This window comes from Rana temporaria, chromosome 4 (assembly GCF_905171775.1).
Source record: "Rana temporaria chromosome 4, aRanTem1.1, whole genome shotgun sequence".
Classification (NCBI taxonomy): domain Eukaryota; kingdom Metazoa; phylum Chordata; class Amphibia; order Anura; family Ranidae; genus Rana; species Rana temporaria.
Genome location: NC_053492.1, coordinates 370,314,788 through 370,333,591, shown reverse-complemented (window position 1 = coordinate 370,333,591; position 18,804 = coordinate 370,314,788). Strand labels below are relative to the sequence as shown.

Sequence of the window (18,804 nt, the reverse complement as noted above, 5' to 3'; positions counted from 1 at the left end):
TGATCACCTCTGCGATTTTTAGTTTTTGCGCTATAAACAAAAATAGAGTGACAATTTTGAAAAAAAATTATATTTTTTACTTTTTGCTTTAATAAATATCCCCCAAAAATATATAAAAAAAAATATTTATTTCCTCAGTTTAGGCCGATACGTATTCTTCTACATATTTTTTGTAAAAAAAAATCGCAATAAGCGTTTGGTTTGCGCAAAAGTTATAGCGTTTACAAAATAGGGGGTATTTTTATGGCATTTTTATTAATATTTTTTTTTTTTTTACTAGTAATGGCGGCGATCAGCGTTTTTTTTTTTTTTTTTTTTTTCGGTACTGCGACATTATGGCGGACACTTCGGACACATTTTTGGGACCATTGGCATTTTTATAGCGATCAGTGCTATAAAAATGCATTGCATTACTATAAAAATGCCACTGGCGGGGAAGGGGTTAAGTATGTTCCTTGGGTGTGTTCTAACTGTAGGGGGGGTGGCCTCACTAGGGAAAATGACTGATCTTCTGTTCATACATTGTATGAACAGAAGATCAGCATTTCTCTCCCTGACAGGACCGGGAGCTGTGTGTTTACACACACATCTCCTGGTGTGGGTTGCGCGAGAGACGACGTATAGCTATGGGCTCTCGCGCAGGGGAGCCGACCTGCCGCGTTAAAATGGCGGCGGCAGGTCGCAAAGTAGTTAAAGTGGTTGTAAACCCTTACATATAGCCAGTGGAGTGACTGGCCTCTGGTTATACACAGAGATGAAACAAATACTCCTACATCAATTGTAACTGTCTATCTTCAGTCTTCTCTACTCTACATCCATTTTAAAGTGCTGAATTTTTAAGCTTGTCTGAGAATTCAGAAACAAGGGGGTGGAGAGCTGAAGTTACACTCTGCAGAGTTTGAGGAGAGGTCTGAGAGCTGACTGGAGGAAAGGTGCACACCCCCTCCACACAGGAACAGAGCTGAGGCTGTCAATCAGCTAGAGGTCCAACCCCTGTCACCTTTTTTCTCTTGGTGTCAGGAAAACTTGTAAGAAATGATTCATGCTGATGGCAGAGACATGGGGTAGCAGATAGAAATGACACTTTGTGCTCTGGATTGAGACAAATATACACTATAGAAATATATGCTTTGTTCATATTTCATGCGTGAGGTTTACAACCACTTTAACTGTATGTTTCCTATTTCTGTTGTGTTCCCTGCAGCGATGATCTCGTCTCCCACAGACCTATGTTACTATGTTTTTATTACTAAAGTAAATTCCATCTCATTACTTGATGCAATTCTGAATATGTGTCGCAAGTTCAGTGTCATTTTTTCCTTGTCAGGATTTTGAAGAAGGCTGCTTTCTACTATCCAAATTTGATGTGGTTCAAGGCAGTCCACATGAACTGGTCATGACGGAGAAAGGATCCGAAACAGTTGCGTTTTTGTTGAGAATGTTTCAGCCCTTCTTTGAAGGTTATCAGGTAGGTATGAACCAGAAACCAAGTTTCAGATATTAAGCTCATTTGAGTGAGTTTATTATTATAAATGTAGGAATTTGGGGGGCAAATACTTATGTAAAAGTGATTCTGACCTGAAATAAAATATTTCTAAGTTTAAAAAAAAAAAAAAAAGCTGCTGGGAGATTGAGCCAGCCGCTCCCTTCCCTCCCCAGCCTAGCATTCCAGAGAGCACTGGAGGAGTAGAGACCTGGTGACTGACGGTCACAGCTCTCTGCTCAGAGTGCAGTGGAGAACTGAGCAATCAGCTGTGTTTGATCGTTCAGTTCTCAGTGGAGAGGTGGCAGGAGACGGATGCAGCATTGGATCAATAGTGCATCAACCTAGGTTATTATCAGAGATTTTTTTTTTTTTTTTTTTAATAAACCCCATACTTCTCTTTTAAGCTAGTCATATAATTTTCATCTGTAGATATATTTCTCTCTGGTCTATTCTTAGTATTTCTGCTCTTTATCTCCACTGTCCTCACTGCTCTCCTCTTATAAGTGGGTGGAGTCATGCAAGTCATACTTGGCTGACTATATCCAGAGCCATTGGTTTGTCACATGGATACAGCCTAACATTGCAGAGCCATTTATATCAAACTGCATGCAGCTGTTGCAGGCTTGATGGCCACCACCAATGCAGTGGTTGAAGGCCATGCTGTCTGTGAATTAGAACTGCTAATATATGGTTATAGTAAGTTGGACTTAAAGGATTTTTTTTTTTAGCTAAATGGCTTCCTTTACCTTACTGCAGTCCTGGTTTCATGTCCTCATTGTTCGTTTTTGCTTTGAAGTTGCTGTAATTCTGCTGTGATCTCCACACTTCCTGCTTGTCTGGCTCCTTATGAAAAATCTCATGGCAGCTTTTCACTGTGGTCCAAGCTGTGTGTCTAAAACTCCTCAAAACCAATCAGATTCATTTTAAAAACAAAACACTGCCCTGGATTTGTTTGTTTTTGTTCTGTGTGTCTCTTTACTTCACATAAACCTGAAACCAGTTTAAAAACGAAAGTGAAACTGCAGGTACATTATATGATTGAGTTTAATCTATTTTTAATAATTTTTAAAAGGAATCAGTTAACTTTTATGTCTCTATACCCTGTAAACAGTCATTTCAGCAAAAACATTTTTTTCCTTTAGTGAGCCTTTAAAGGAACCCATAGTTCTGGATGTACAGTTGGCCCAGGGGCATAAAGAAATCATTAGCCTGGCTCTGCACATTATGTTTAAGGCCCCGTACACACGAGAGGATCGATCCGCTGAAATTTATCCGTGGACCGGTTTCAGCGGATAGATCCGCTGGTGTGTACGATCCAGCGGATATTTATCCGCGGATATTTTTCCGGGCGATGGATTTCCAGCGGATCAAAATTTCTTAGCATGCTAAGAAATCGATCCGCTGGAATCCAGTCGAGCGGATTGATCCGATGGTCTGTACAGACTCACCGGATCAATCCGTCCGAATCCATCCCTCGCATGCGTCGTAATGATTCGACGCATGCGTGGAAGTCCTTATATTACAGCGTCGCGCACGTCGCCGCGTCATCATCGCGGCGACGGCGCGACACGTCACCGCAAAGGGAATTCCGCGCGGATTTTGATCTCATGGTTAGTACAACCATGAGATCAAAATCCGCCAGAGGATTTATCCGCGGAAACGGTCCTCTCGTGTGTACTAGGAATAAGTGGGAACTATTCCCCCTAATTTTTGTGATATGTGATGGAAGTGAGAGATGCGCATCTTTTGTTATGAGAAGACTCTATGAATATATTGTAACTTAATAACTTTAAAGCATAGTTCCTCTTATCTGTCTCCCCCCACCCCCTTACGATGCCACATTTGGCACCTTTCAGGAGGGAGGGAGGGGGGGATACCTGCTTCTGACAGGTACCCTTTCACCACTTCCAGAGACAGCGCCATCCTATGGAAGTTTGGCCTCCTTCCTCTGCCACCGTGCCAATTGGAAAGTGCAGCACGCTTCGCATATGCGCAGTACGGAACCGGCTGTGAAGCCGAAAGGCTTTACTTACATTTTCCCTTACCAGGAATGGCAGCGGCATCACCGGACAGTTGATCCAGAAATTGGCTGGGGTGCCGACATCGCGGGAACCCTGAACTTGTAAGTGTCCTAATATTAAAAGTCTTTTAATTGTTTCGGCGGGGGGGGGGGGGGGGGGGGGGGGTGAGAACACCTCTTTAAGAAGAGAAAGTAAACCAGTTCATTATGTTTTTAGTGTAATGATCCCTATTTCATCTCTTTATTTTAAAGAATGATAATTTAGCAAAGACCAATGTGTACTTTATATTTGTACCCTTTGCATTTTCCAGCTAGCCTCCAGACACCTATTAGAGGACGTGACTAAGAAATGGTCAGAACAGCAATTCATATCTACTTTGAGGAGTTTTGTCACGCAGTGTATAATAGCTGGTAAGCACAGAAGCATTATATTGTATGTGTATCTAAGACTCACCCAGGCACTAAAATAAGCAATTATGACCAACAAAATGCTCCAACCCTTGGCAAACAATTGTATATTAGTTTATCGTAATTTCAGTTAAAGTGTAGGTAACCCTAATGATGAACTCCCCTTATATTGTCCCTTTTTATTTTGTTAAATATAGCATCAAAAAATTCTCACATGTACACAAAAAAAAAAAAAAGTATGGCACGAATACTCCTATCTCTGATATCGGCCAACATGAGATGTAATGAACTGGTGCAGATCATATTAAACCGCTTGTCAGGCTACGCTATGCTACAGAAAAAAGTCCACCGATCGCACACAGGATGCCATCTTACAGTGACCAACGTAACATGGCTTCAGCTCTGCTCGCCACCCGCAAGAGAGGTTCCTTAGAATTAGATGCATTCCCCCCCCCACCTAGTGGTCCTGCATCAACAATTAAGCACACTAGGGGGTGAAATGCGTTTTGCCAACAGTGAGAAAGTCCTGTGTGCACAATTTGCTGCCAGTTTTTTGTATCAAATTTTTTATTACATTTTTTTTAAAGTTAACTTTATTGTTTGTAAAAGATACAAAATACAAACCAGAGCGTATAACGCTCGCATAGACATGTAGTATAGCATTAAACAGAATGTCCATTAATTACATTAATACATCACACCGAAAAAGTCTTTGAGCAACAACCACCATGACAGAGAATAGTGTATACATCTCAAAAAAAAAAAAACATAAGCATAAAGATCACCATAATTGTGAAAATAAGGAAGTATCCTCAGACTGTGAACCATACATACAAAGTGCACATTTACAACATACATTGTGAAATGGATACGTTATAGGGTTAGGAGCTACCACAACCTTCAGTTGCTATAGAACGTTCAGATTCTACCCAGGGGGACCAGATTTTGTGATATGTTTTAGGGCAGGGGTGCCCAACCAGTGGGGGGGGGGGTGTCCAGCCAGCAGCGTGCTCGCGACTTGGTCCTGTTCTGCGGGACCCGCGGACCCGATCGCCGCCGGTGTTCTGCGATCCGTTTACAGATCTGAACGGGGAGTGGTAAGTGTAAACAAACCTTTCCCCGTTCTTCCTAGTGTGGCTGTCACTGATCGTCTGTTCTCTGTGTTAGGGAACGACGATCAGTGACGTCACACGCACAGCCACGCCCCCCCCACAGTAAGAACACTCCCTTAGGGCACATTTAACCCCTACAGCGCCCTCTCCTGGTTAACCACCTTCACTGCCAGTGTCATTTTCACAGTAATTGGTGCATTTTTATAGCACTTTTCGCTGTGAAAATGACAATGGTCCCAAAAATGTGTCAAAAATGTCCGATGTGTCCGCTATAATGTCGTCATGAAAACAATCACTGATCGCCGCCATTACTAGTAAAAAGAAAATATTAATAAAAATGCCATAAAACTATCCCCTAGTTTGTAAACGCTATAACTTTTGCACAAACCAATCAATAAACGCTTATTGTATATAGAAGAATACATATCGGCCTAAACTGAGGAAAAAAATAAAAATGTTATATATTTGTTGGGAATATTTATTATAGCAAAATGTAAAAAATATTGCATTTTTTTCAAAATTGTCGCTCTATTTTTTGTTTATAGTGCAAAAAAAAAAAAACGTAGAGGTCATCAATTACCACCAAAAGAAAGCTCTATTTGTGGGGAAAAAAAGGACGCCAATTTTGTTTGGGAGCCACGTGGCACGACCGCACAAATGTCAGTTAAAGCGACGCAGTGCCGAATCACAAAAAGGGGCCAGGTCCTTTACCTGCATAATGGTCCGCCGGGTCTTAAGTGCTTAATCCTTTTTTACATTTGTGGGCTCCATTTCTTAAATTTAATAACCACTTGTCTAGTAATACCTAAAACGTGAATATATTTGCATTCACCTGCTATTCTGTCAAAGGGGTAAATGAGGGCAGGGTAGCTAAGGGTGGGGTGGTAGAGTTGGGATGGAAAAGGCTGTGATTGCTGGGGGGAAGAGGATGGGGATGGGATGGTCATTGGGAGACATGGGGGCAGGGATAACAGCTGGTAGAGGGCAGGAGGACATGACACAGGAAGGGCACTGTACAGGGGGGTAGGAGGGCACAATACAGGAATCACTGCTGGCAGAGCTCTGTTTCTCATTCTTGCATTGTACACAAGCAGAGCTCCTGCTCCCCCACACAGTACACACTGGAGCTAAAATACTGATTCCTATACAGCTACAATGTGCACAGTGTACAGCTAGCTACTGGTTGCAGTTCTGACCTGTAACATTCCATGGAAGGAACGATAATGCAGTAGCTAGCTATACACTATGCACATCGTGACTGTAAGGGATTGGGTTGCGGAGGTGAAGCTCTTAGTCCTGAGCTCAAGATGTGTGCCATGCAGGGATGGGAGACTGCCGGAAAGCGTCGGGGGTGGTGGGTGGACTCTGAGAAGCCCACCCCTCCCCAATACCCCACCTAGATTGAGGCATGATTTTACCTTTGCTATTTGTGCTGGATTTGTACTGCGCCGATCCCCACCGGACTCCTCCACATGCACTATGATTGGAGCACTACAGATCCCGCCCAAATAGGCAGTGCCCAGGTTGGCCAGTGCATTAAGACGGCCCTGGGCCAGAAGAGAGGGCCAGCCAGAGGGGAGGAGGAGACGTTTCCACTGCCAAGCTGACGTCGCTTCCGGTATCGGTTTTGGGTATCGAAGCATTTTAGGCAAAAACGCCTAGTATCGGTATCGGTGCAACCCTAATAGCTAGGCAACTAGCATTTTTCGAGTGGTCAGCATCTATATTCCATTATTATAGATTTCCTTTAATCAGTATCTATTTAAGATTATGACATTATAGAAAATTAAATATGGTATCATGTATGCCTTTTAAACCAAAGATGTACTGTATATTGCAAAGAAGTTTAGGGTGCATAACTAGATAAGTGGCACCATCTAACCTTCCCCATTCTAACACCATAAATTCCTAGTAAATTAGGTTAGCACACCAAGCCCTGTTCTGTGTTGTATTCTAACTTGTAAAAAGGAAGATCTCCTAGTTTATTATTTAATTGTACATTTTACAGGAACCACTACTTGTTATGAAGCCTTATCTTCTGATATGCAAAAGAACGCACTTGCATCATTTGTAAATTTGGGTCTTGTGAAAGTTAGTAAACTGTAAGTATAATGAATTGGTTCTACTTTCTTTTACAGCTTCTCTGGCATATTTGTGATCTTAGTTACAGTAACAAGCCTGTGTGAATAATCCATTCTCATCTCAATGAATTCCACCAGAGACCAGCATGAAACTTCAAAGAAAGATAGCAAGGTTTCACCCATCTTAGGAAATATAAATTGTATTAAATTCCTTAGCTAGTCAGAGCAGGGCCCATGCGTCCAGCCCCCTAATCTACATGGAGGGCGCCGGACGAATGGATTCCAAAGAGTTTTTTTGGGGGGGATTTTAGGCTTAAAACAAGAGTGGGCTCAGGGCGTAGAACACTGCACCCCAAGCCCAACCAGTTTTGTGACAATAGCAAATGAATATGTCACACTGTTTCTCCTCCTGGCCAATCAATAAGCGGGTCCTGAGACCCGTTTCCCAATTGGCAGAAAGGAGAAGCGATCCTATTGGCCTAGGAGGAGGGTGAAGGAGATGCGTGGCCGCCGTGATGCAGAGGAGGAGCCACAGGGGTAGGGGTAGCCCACGCCAAAGATGGGGTAAGTGCATTGTTTTCAAACATTGTTATTATGGCGTTATGGCTTTGTCAGCTGCAGATGGGAGCAGAATGTAGTGGGAGGAGTGAGACTCTATCAGAGGGGTCAGAGCCAGGATCTAGTCATTTCCACACTTGGGAGCTGCTGGGTGATTGTGCAGTCCTGCATCCAGCTGCAATGATGATGTATGGCTCTCCTGAAATCTGTCTGAAATGATCCTGTCTCTATTAGTTTTTTCTTTCTTTACAGTAGCCGCCACTGTGTCAGAGTGAAATTTTTTAAACCAATACTATGTATTGTGTTTCTCTCCCTGCATGCTTGTTTAACCCCCCTGGCGGTATTCCCGAGTCTGACTCGGGGTTACATTTCTGTGCTGCGATCGGTAACCCCGAGTCAGACTCGGGCTTGCCTCGCTGAATCCACAACTAGAAAACAGCTATAATAAATTATAATCACTTGCAGAATTGTGCGATAGCGATTTGTGGGGAAATTCGTCATAAAAAAATAAGTAAGTAATGACAGCGACAATTCTGCATCTGAGCAAATTTCAGTGATTTTGAGTTGATTACATTATTGAATAATTTTTATTATAATTATATTATTATTTGTTATAATTATTTATTATATTATCATTTATAATTTTGTTTTTAAAAAAATGTCATACCCGGTATGCCTACTAGACTCTTGTTTGGTCAGATTTAAGTGAGTTATTCCTAAGAATTACAGGCCTACAATATAAAACACCAAATTTCCTTGCAAATAATGGTACCGCTTTCAGCATCTTTTTTCTGAAATAATCATACCGCCAGGGAGGTTAATAAATACGTCTACTTTTCAATTGGCTTCACCAGTCAAAATTTCAATGAAACCCATGAGTATGGGTTTTGCCGTCAATGGTCATCTTGCCACCTCCTTGTACTCCTGAAAGGATGTACCTTCTGAAGTATGAATGCCCCAAAGGATTTGCTCCACCTCGTTGGTTGGGGACCTGTAGCACCCATTTGTCTAGAAGTTCAGGATGCTGACCAACCATGCTACAAAAAAAAATTCAGGGCAAACTATGAATTTTTGGAATTTTTTATTTGTTTTGCTATTTCATTAATAAAATGCCACTGCATTTATATAAGAACAATTAGTAAGAAGTTATTCAACTGCTGGGGCATGATCGGCATAAGTCTACTCCATGTGCTAGAATTGTAACAGTGATGGCACATATTCTCTCACCGGCTACTTTATTAGGTACACCTGTTCAATTGCTTAGTAACACAAATTGCTAATCAACCAATCACACATGGGAATCTCAATCTATTTAGGCATCAAGATGTGGTGAAGATGACTTGCTGAAGTTCAAACTGAGCATCAGAATGGGGAAGAAAGGGGATTTAAGTGACTTTAAATGTGGCATGGTTGTTGGTGCCAAAAAGGCTGCCAAAAACTGCTAATCTACTGTGATTTTTATGCACAACCATCTCTAGTGTTTACAGAGAATAGTCTGAAAGAGAAAATATCCAGGGAGGGGCAGTTGTGGGGACGAAAATGCCTTGTTGATGTCAGAGGAGAATGGGCAGGTTCGAGATGATAGAAAGGCAACAGTAACTCATATAATCACTCATTACAACCAAGGTATAGAGAATACCATCTCTAAATGCACAACACATCGAACCTTTAAGCAGATGGGCTACAGCAGCAGAAGACCACACCGAGTGCCACTGTCAGCCATGAACCGGAAACTGAGGCTACAATTTGCACAGGCTCACCAAAATTGGACAATAGACGATTAGAAACACATTGCCTGGTCTGATGAGTCTTGATTTCAGCTGTGATATTCAGATGGTAGGGTCAGAATTTGGCATAAACTGCATAAAAGCATGGATCCATCCTGCTTGCATCAAAGGTTCAGGCTGCTGGTTGTGGTGGTGTAATGGTGTGGGGGATATTTTCTTGGCACACTTTGGGCCCCTTAGAACCAACTGAGCATCGTTTAAATGCCATGCTTTATCTTAGTATTGTTGCTGACCATGTCCATCCCTTTATGACTACAGTGTACCCATCTTCTGATGGCACCTTCCAGCAGGATAATGCACCATGTCACAAAGTTGCAGCAACTGTGTGTGATGCTGTCAGGTCAATATGGACCAAAATCTTTGAGGAATGTTTCCAACACCTTGTTTAATCGATGCTACTATGAATTAAAGTGGTTGTAAACCCCTGATTTTACCTATAGGTAAGCCTAGAATAAGGCCTGCCTATTGGTAGTGTAAATATCTCCTAAACTTGTGCGGTTTAGGAGATATTAACCTAGCGTTGCGCCGATTACGTCATCGGCGCATGCGCTGTGAAGAAACGGACCTTCGTGCCGTTTCTTCATTTGCAAGTGCCGTGACTGATCACTCGTGCGGGAGTGACGTTGCACAGCTCCGGCCAGTCACAGAGCCAGAGCTCGCAGCCCCAAAAGGAAAAGGGGCAAAATGGATGCGGCCACCAGCGGGGACACTGCATAGTAGCCCATTATGATTTTTGGGGAACAAAGAGGAAGTGAAACCCATCAGGGTCTACTTTCTCTTTAAGGCATTTCTGAAGGCAAAAAGGGGTCCAACCCAGTACTAGCAAGGTGTACCTAATAAAGTGGCCGGTGAGTGTACACTGTTTGGCCAGATCGTGACATGAAAATAGAAGAAAGCCTAAAAAATATAAAATGAATGCACCCATCACGTCTAAGTAAACTGTGTTTGCTTTTGGGTTTAATAATGCTTTAAACCATGTGTGCTCAACCAATGGCCCTTCACCTGTTGCAAAACTACAAGTCCCATCATGCCTCAGGCTTTGGGAGTTATGCTTGCAACTGTCAGCCCTTCAGTGCCTCATGGGTCTTGTAGTTTCCGCAACAGCTTGAGGGCAGCAGGTTGAGCACCCATGCTTTAAACTCTCCATTGTACAGACTGTGCCACCTGGTTTGTTCAGCTACTAATGTCTTTCACTATAATCAGAGCTTACTCATAGGGTGACCCACTGAGTGAGCTCTAATTTGAGTGAAACGCATTCGATCCTACACATACAGTACAAGATGGCACAGTCTGTACAATGGAGAGGTTAATAAACGGACATCAAAGCTTTTAAATGGCGAGTGGCTTCCTTTTCTGTTTGACAGACTATGGGGGTTGATTTACTAAAACTGGAGAGTACAAAATCTGGTGCAGCTCTGCATAGAAATCAATTGGCTTCCAGCTTTTTTTTTTTTTTGTTAAAGCTTAACCACTTCCATACCAGCCGCCGTCATATGACGTCCACAAAGTGTCTCTACCATCCAGAGTGGACGTCATATGACGTCCTGGACTTTGAAGGGGGATATCTGAATGATGCCTGCAGAGAGAGGCATCATCCAGATATCTATCTCTTGTGCCGGCGATTCTGCACAACATAAGAACGATCATAGCGGCGGTTCCGCCGCTAGATCGTTCTTACAGGCGGCGGGAGGGGACATCCCCCCCCTCCCGCCGCCATCCGGTGCTTCTCCGGGCTCTCCCGTGCCATCGGGGGCCCGGAGAAAGAATCGTCTGGCGCTGGCAGGAAGTATAGAGATGACTGGTGACCAGATGGTCACCAGTCATCTCTATGACCGTCGGAGGACCCGGGCGCAATGTGATGACGTCACGCCCGGGTCCCGTAAGTAAACAAAGCCGCGATTGTGGCTGTAAGCCACAGTATTCATGAGATCAGTGAATTTTTTTCACCGATCTCATGGTTTCCAGCCTGGAGGAGAGATGTGGGATGTGGGGACATATGTAACGCCGTTTAAACCACACATGTGAGGTATCGCCGCGTGCGTTAGAGTGCCAGCAACAATTCTAGCACTAGATCTCCTCTGTAAATCTAAACTGGTAACCTGTAAACAATTTCAAAGCCTTGCCTATGGAGATTTTTAAGTACCGAAGTTTGGCGCCATTCCATGAGTGTGCGCAATTTTAAAGCGTGACATGTTGGGTATCTATTTACTCGGTGTAACCTAATCTTTCATATTTTACAAAAAAATTGGGCTAACTTTACTGTTTTGTTATTTTTTTAATTCATGAAACAATTTTTTTCCCCAAAAAAGGCGTTTGAAAAATTATTGCGCAAATACCGTACAAGATAAAACGTTGCAATGACCGCTGTTTTATTCCCTAGGGTGTCTGCTAAAAAAACATATATAATGTTTGGGGGTTCTGAGTAATTTTCTAGCAAAAAAATTATGATTTGTACATGTAGGAGAGAAGTGCCAGAATAGGCCCGGTATGAAGGTGTGTATAAGAGCCCTGTATGGAAGCGGTTAAAGTGGAGGTTCACCCGGAAATACCATTTTTTACCCTCAGATTCATGCTCATTTTGTCTAGGGGAATCGGCTAGTTGTTTTAAAATTGAAGCTGTACTTACCGTTGTAGAGAGCGATCTTCTCCGCCGCTTCCGGGTATGGGCTGCGGGACTGGGCGTTCCTATTTTGATTGACAGTCTTCCGACAGGCTTCCGACGGTCGCATCCATCGCGTCACGATTTTCCGAAAGTAGCCGAACGTCGGTGCGCAGGCGCAGTATAGAGCCGCACCGACTTTCGGCTTCTTTCGGCTACTCGTGACGCGATAGATGCGACCTTCGGAAGCCTGTCGGAAGACTGTCAATCAAAATAGGAACACTCAGTCCAGAAGACCATACCCGGAAGCGGCAGAGAAGATCGCTCTCTACAACGGTAAGTACAGCTTTGATTTTAAAACAACTAGCCGATTCCCCTAGACAAAATGAGCATCAATCTAAGGGTAAAAAATGTTTTATGGGTGAACTCCCGCTTTAATTGAACAAGTTGAAGTGAGAAGCTGATTGGCTACCATGCACAACTGCACAAGATTTTGCTGCACTTTTAGTAAATAAACCACAATATGTGGAACTTGACGAGCAGCCAGCAACCACTGGGAGCGAGCCCCCTGTGTTGGAGACTCGGTGCCTGTAGCAGATGATTATATCTAGACAGATTAGAGAAAGCATATTCACTGTAACTGCTGAAATTTGAATTTTTTTTTTTTTTTGCATGCTTATCTGATTTCAGTGAAGGACAGTCCACTTTTACTGTGAATAAAGCTGCCATTGCAGATTTTTCAGGAAAACTTGGTAAGTTTATTAGCATATGCAATGCTATTTGTTTTAATTCTTATACATCTTTTGCTTGTCCATGTACAGCAATTGGCAAGGATAATATAGATTTATCAAATTGTTGGTCAGAGTGTAGAGTTTGTCTTCCAAAGCCATCATGCTGCTTTTTTTTTTTTTTAAGTGGAGTTTCCATCCCCAATTTTTTTTTTTCATTATTGTGCTCATTAGACCTAAAAAAAAAAAAAAAGTTTGAGCCCTGGTTCACACTGGGCTGCGGGAGTGAAGCCGTGCGAGTTCAGCTGAACTCGCACGATTTCACTCCCGCCGGCAGTCCCGATTTCGGCCGCGATTTAAGAGACATCTGTGCAGGTTTCTGCACAGATGTCTATGTAAATCGCGGCCCGAAATCGCAAAAAGTAGTACAAGAACTACTTTTTGAAATCGGTGCAGCGCCGCAGATGCGGCGTCGCACCGATTAGGACGGCGCCATTGCCGACAATTGGAGGCATTTGAGATGCGATTTCACATGTGAAATCGCATCTCAAATCGAATGAAATCGCACCCAGTGTGAACCTGGGCCAACTCATCTGGAAATGCCTGTTGCTATGCAGTCCCACAAAATCTGCCTTTGGAATCACCTAGGATCCTGACATCATCTCCCTCTAATGCTCCTGGGAAATGTGTGTCATCATTTCCGAGGATGCAGTGCGCTACCCAATTATCACTCCCCATCCAAGACTTCCAGGAAGTATGTGCTTGTGGGCTTCACAATGCCCACAACAAAATCCACAACTGTGTTGAATCGTGAAATCCAAAAAATAGTGTCCATGAATATAAAACCAAAAAATAATTCTATAATAAAATGTGGGGGAAAAAAATATAAATAAAATAAATAAATAAATAAAATAATAAATGTACACCGGTGCTCTGTGAAAAAAAGTTCATACAGTTGTGAAATGTCGTATATAGAAAAAAAAACGTGTTGAATCCACCACCAATCAGCAGAAATGACTTCTTACCCCCATGACAGAGGATCAAAGGATGCATGTAATCAGTCACAGCTTAACTCCAAGAAACAGCAAACACAATCACAAATCCTTTAGTAGTAACCTCTCGACCAATGAACCATCAGTAGATGCACGCGGTACATAGGAAATGTAAACGCTCCATATAGTGTATTACCGTATTAAAAAAAAAATACACTTACAAAGTTGCAGTTTTTAAAAGAAGCCTTGAGTCTGATGGGCCGGCCGGTGCTGTTTGTGCACCGGTCGGCTTAGTGCCCCTGGACGAAGTAAGTTATTACGAAACGGATGTAGGGCGGAGCGACGCCCTGACGTCACCTTGTGCTCCATACGTTTTCCCAGAAGGACGGGTTGTCTGTTTGTGAACCGGCCGTCACATCAGACTCAAGACTTAATTTAAACTGCAACTTTGTAAGTGTATTTTGTTTTTTTTAAATACATTTTAATACGGTAATACACTATATGGAGTGTTTATATTTTCTATGTACCGCGTGCATCTACTGATGGTTCATTGGACGAGAGGTTACTACTAAGGACCCGTGATTGTGTTTGCTGTTTCTTGGAGTTAAGCTGTGACTCATTACATGCATCCTTTGATCCTCTGTCATGGGGGATCGTGGCAAGCTGGTAAGAAGTAGTTTCTGCTGATTGGTGGTGGATTCAAAACGTTTTTTTTAGGGCTGTGCAAATTAACTTTTAATTAATCGATTAATCTTTAATTTTTTTGATCGATCAAAATCTTTTTGATCGATTAAAATTCTTTTGATTGGTACTCACCTCTCTGCCGGCTTCTGGGCCTTCAGGGAGTTCCGTCGGAGATCCAGTAACGTCACGGACACCAGGTTGCCGTGTCCAACTGAAGGGCTCCTTTGCTGTGCTTTCATATCTGCATGCCGGCGGGACCTTCCTATCTGCCACACGCAAGGGTTACACTTCCCTCTATCACTTCCCTCTATCACTTCCCTCTATCAACCTGGGATTCTACAGCCATCCACTGGGAGTTGTGATAGTTCCCTTCATGGGACATCTACATGTCGACGGACTGATGTCAACCTCTCCTCATCTAGATTCAGCAGTGGTATCGTTGTACACATTTTTATACCAGTATCATACTTGGCTACATGTTTTTATGACTGCTTTTGCTACCGTTTGGTATTACTCGCACCATTTTTACAGTTTATGTTGCTACATCGATTTTATCTCCAGTGCAATATTTATTTGGTTACCTACTTGAAGATTATAAAAGTTTTAATGCTATTCCCATTGAGCGCTGCCTTTGTGTGTGTTTTGTATCCTGCTATCCATTTTTCCAGTGATTGGAAGCTGCACTGGGAATCAGCCTGCAAGGAGATCAGCTAAAAGTAGTTGGATCTGTATGTGCGTTATAATTAATCAAAATTAGTCGATTAATCGATTTAAAAAAAAAACGATTAATCGAACAGAAACATTTTGATCACTAACAGCCCTAGTTTTTTTTTCTGGATATGACATTTCACAACTGTATGGACTTTTTTTTTCAGAGCACCGGTGTACAGTTATTTTATTTATACTTTTTTTTCCCCCACATTTTATTATATAATTATTTTTTGGTTTTTATCATTATGGACACAATTTTTGGGATTTCACGAACCAACACAGTTGTGGCTTTTCTTTATATTATTGATTAATCTGTAACAATATTAATTTGTGTATGGGACATTTTTCAATATTTTGAATATTGGTGGACTAATCATTTTTCAGTTTTTATAGTATATTATCAATTTAACGTTGAATGATCACAGGGTTAGCGCGATTTATTTCCTTTTCTAAATTTACTCAAACAATGTTTATTGTATTGCACTTTTTTTTATATATATATATATATATATATATATATATATATATATATATATATATATATATATATATATATATATATATATATATATATATATATATACCGGTAATACATTTTTATTTTTATTTTTTTAGGATTGCAGATTCTGGTCGAAAAGCCACCAGTGGCACGCCTTTAAGAGTTAAAAAAAAAAAAAATTCTTGTGTGCTAAAGTTGCTTATGCCAATTGACTAACCACTCCATTGTTTGTGTGAACTCCCGCTTCCAGTATGAAAGAAGATGCATCTGGATACTTAGTCTAAAGTAAAGAACCATAAAATACTGTAATATTGTAATTAAGATGGTGCATTTTTTTTGATGAGCAGAAGAATTTGTTCCCATCGATGACTGGTCATTATTTATGACCTAACAAAGCCAGTGAAAGAAGCGTCAAGATCAAATGTTACTGCTGTTGTTTTGCACAATGATTTTCATTATGAGCTTTTCACAGGCTATATAGCAAAATGAGGTGCTGAAGAGCTGATTGCACTAAAAAGGTCAGACTTTATTACAAGCGGTCCTAAAGTACCAGAAACATAAATGATATTGGATGGCTTGGTTACATCATAATAACATCCTTCACCCAAATGTTTGAGAAATTCTTCTACTGCCGGAACTACCTTGCAGATATCATTTTCTGAAGCACAGAACTCTAAACTCAGGTCCTCATTTATATCACCTACTGAAGCATACATTTTTTTTTTTTTTTTAACCTTGGATATTGCCATTTCATGTAACCCGAATGCTCTTAAAATTTTATATTTATTTCAACTGCACTTCTGTTACGTTTTTTTTTTTTTTTTTCAGTTTGTCTTTTATTGTAAGGCCTTGGAAATAAAATACTACTTTACTGTACAGTCTGTTCTGAAAATAAATAAACTGTAAAACACAAATGTGTGCTTTAAACTAGATCAGATCTCTTTTGGAGTGATTTTATAATGCAAAACAACATAAAAGCCAGAACTGGGTTGGTAATACATTTTGTGTATTTTTAAACTATATACTTTCAGGCATAATATACATTTTGTTTTCTGTACTAGTGACTTTAGGTTTCACTAAACCCACATCATATGCTGTTCATATTCTGTCACTATGGGATTTGTTTTCTGTATACTGCAAATAACCTGGTTGATCCTGCTGCTCTCTATTTTCACCTTCTGTTCATGTCCCCAATTCAGCTAGGGATTTTGCAGCTGTGGTGGCAACTCAGTTTTCAGTGAGGTTCTAATCTATACTGAGCATTTTCTCCCTATTACATCTGAGCAGGCCATGAGTCACGCATGTGGATGTATACACAGTGCTAACTGACAGCTCATTCCCTCCTCCTCCTCAATGCCCACTAACCAGCTAAACATGATGGGGGTGGGAATTTACATGTAGATTGATGGAGGCTACACCTCCCTCTTATTCTAAGGCACAGGCTGGAGGGGAGTGACAGTCTGTGACTGGCAGAAAACCCGCCCACACCATATTATTTCCACAAAATAATAAAGATTTAATTTCAAATATATATTTGTACGACCATTTAAAACGGTTTTATTGATTTTACTAAAACAAAATTGATAACTGAACCTCTGCGCTACTATGTAAGAATTTCCAGTAAGTAATGTTTACCAGTACAATGGTGTATTTTGAGGTTGCTGCTTAACACTTATGTGTTCCCACATATAACAGACTAAAATACTAATTGTGAAATGTGAGGCACTACCTATCTAGTAAAATTCAAATACTGTATTTATTGGCGTATAACACACACTTTTTTCCCCCTGAAAAAAAATCACAGGTGCGTGTTATACGCCGATAGTGTTCCTTGGAGGGGGACGAGCGCCAACAGAATTCACTGAGCCGTCATCTCCTGTTTACTCAGCTCTGACGTCACACACACACAGTCCTGCCTCAGCCACCGGCATTGAACGAGTGTTCTGTCAATCACAGGAGCTGGTCCAATGCCAATGGCGGAGACTGGACTTTGCATGTGACTGCCGACTGAGAGCTGAGTAAACAGAAGATGATGGCTCGGTGATTTCCCGCACTGCATGAGTGATGGTGAGGCTGCAGATGGGCATCAGGCTGCATTGATGGGAGATTGGAGCGCAGATCGGGCTGCAGATGGGCGCAGATCAGGCTGCAATCAGGCTACAGATAGGCACTAGTCAGGCTGCACCGAGGGGCACTGACCACTATTTTGCTTTAAAGTGGTGTATTTAAAAAATTCCTGAAACCTCCCTCTTAAATTGAAGGTGCGTGTTATATGCCGATTAAATACGGTACATAAATCTAGCAATGCTGAAATCAACTCGGTACTCCAAATTACCGATAATATTAAAACATGCAATACTGGTGGTGACCTCCAAGTATCTACACAGATGGTGCAAATAAATACCGTGTGAACATGTGACTGCTCAAAGTGTCAATACCCTACAATAATTATACATAAAACCAATAATTGTACAAAAACATGTCACTTAGGACATAAATAGGTAGATTCAGGTACAATGGCTGAAAGTTACGGCGGCGTAGCGTAGCCTGTTTAGGCTACACCGCCGTAAATTAGCTAGGCTAGTAATGATTCTCAATATACTTACCTGCTAATTTACGGCGGCGTAGCCTAAAACGAGCGGGCGTAAGGGCGCCTAATTCAAATGGGTTGGGGGGGGGCGTGTTTCATGGTAATGAGGCTTGACCTCACGTTTTTGACGTTTTTTGTCACTGCGCATGCCCCGGGCGACTACATTTCCCAGTGCGCATTGCGGCTAAGTACGCCGTACAGGCCTATTGATTTTGACGTGGACGTAAACGACGTAAATCCCGATTCGCGGACGACTTACGCAAACAACGTAAAAATTTCGAATTTCGCGGCGGGAACGACGGCCATACTTAACATTAATATTCCACTAGAGCCTAGCACTAACTTTACGCGGCCTATCTCTTACGTAAACGGCGTAAAAGTACTGCGTCGGCCTGGCGTTCGTTCCTGAATCGGCGTATCCCCTCATTTACATAATCTACGCCGGCCGCAATGGAAGCGCCATCTAGCGGCCATCAGAAAAATTGCAATCTAAGATAGGACGGCGCAAGCCGTCGTATCTTAGATATGTTTAAGCGTATCTCTGTTAGA

General features: G+C 41.8%; 1 protein-coding gene across 1 annotated transcript in view; it reads left to right on the top strand.

Annotated features, from left to right (window-relative positions):
- GNPAT (glyceronephosphate O-acyltransferase) overlaps window positions 1-16,541 on the top strand; it is a 50,116-nt gene extending 33,575 nt beyond the window's left edge. Inside the window, exons 12-16 of the mRNA XM_040350939.1 lie at window positions 1,328-1,468; window positions 3,818-3,917; window positions 7,035-7,128; window positions 12,742-12,803; window positions 15,782-16,541. Of these exons, the coding sequence (XP_040206873.1) occupies window positions 1,328-1,468; window positions 3,818-3,917; window positions 7,035-7,128; window positions 12,742-12,803; window positions 15,782-15,825 (441 nt within the window). The 3' untranslated portion in view covers window positions 15,826-16,541. The remainder of the gene's footprint in view (window positions 1-1,327; window positions 1,469-3,817; window positions 3,918-7,034; window positions 7,129-12,741; window positions 12,804-15,781) is intronic.
- The last annotated feature ends 2,263 nt before the right edge of the window (window positions 16,542-18,804 follow it).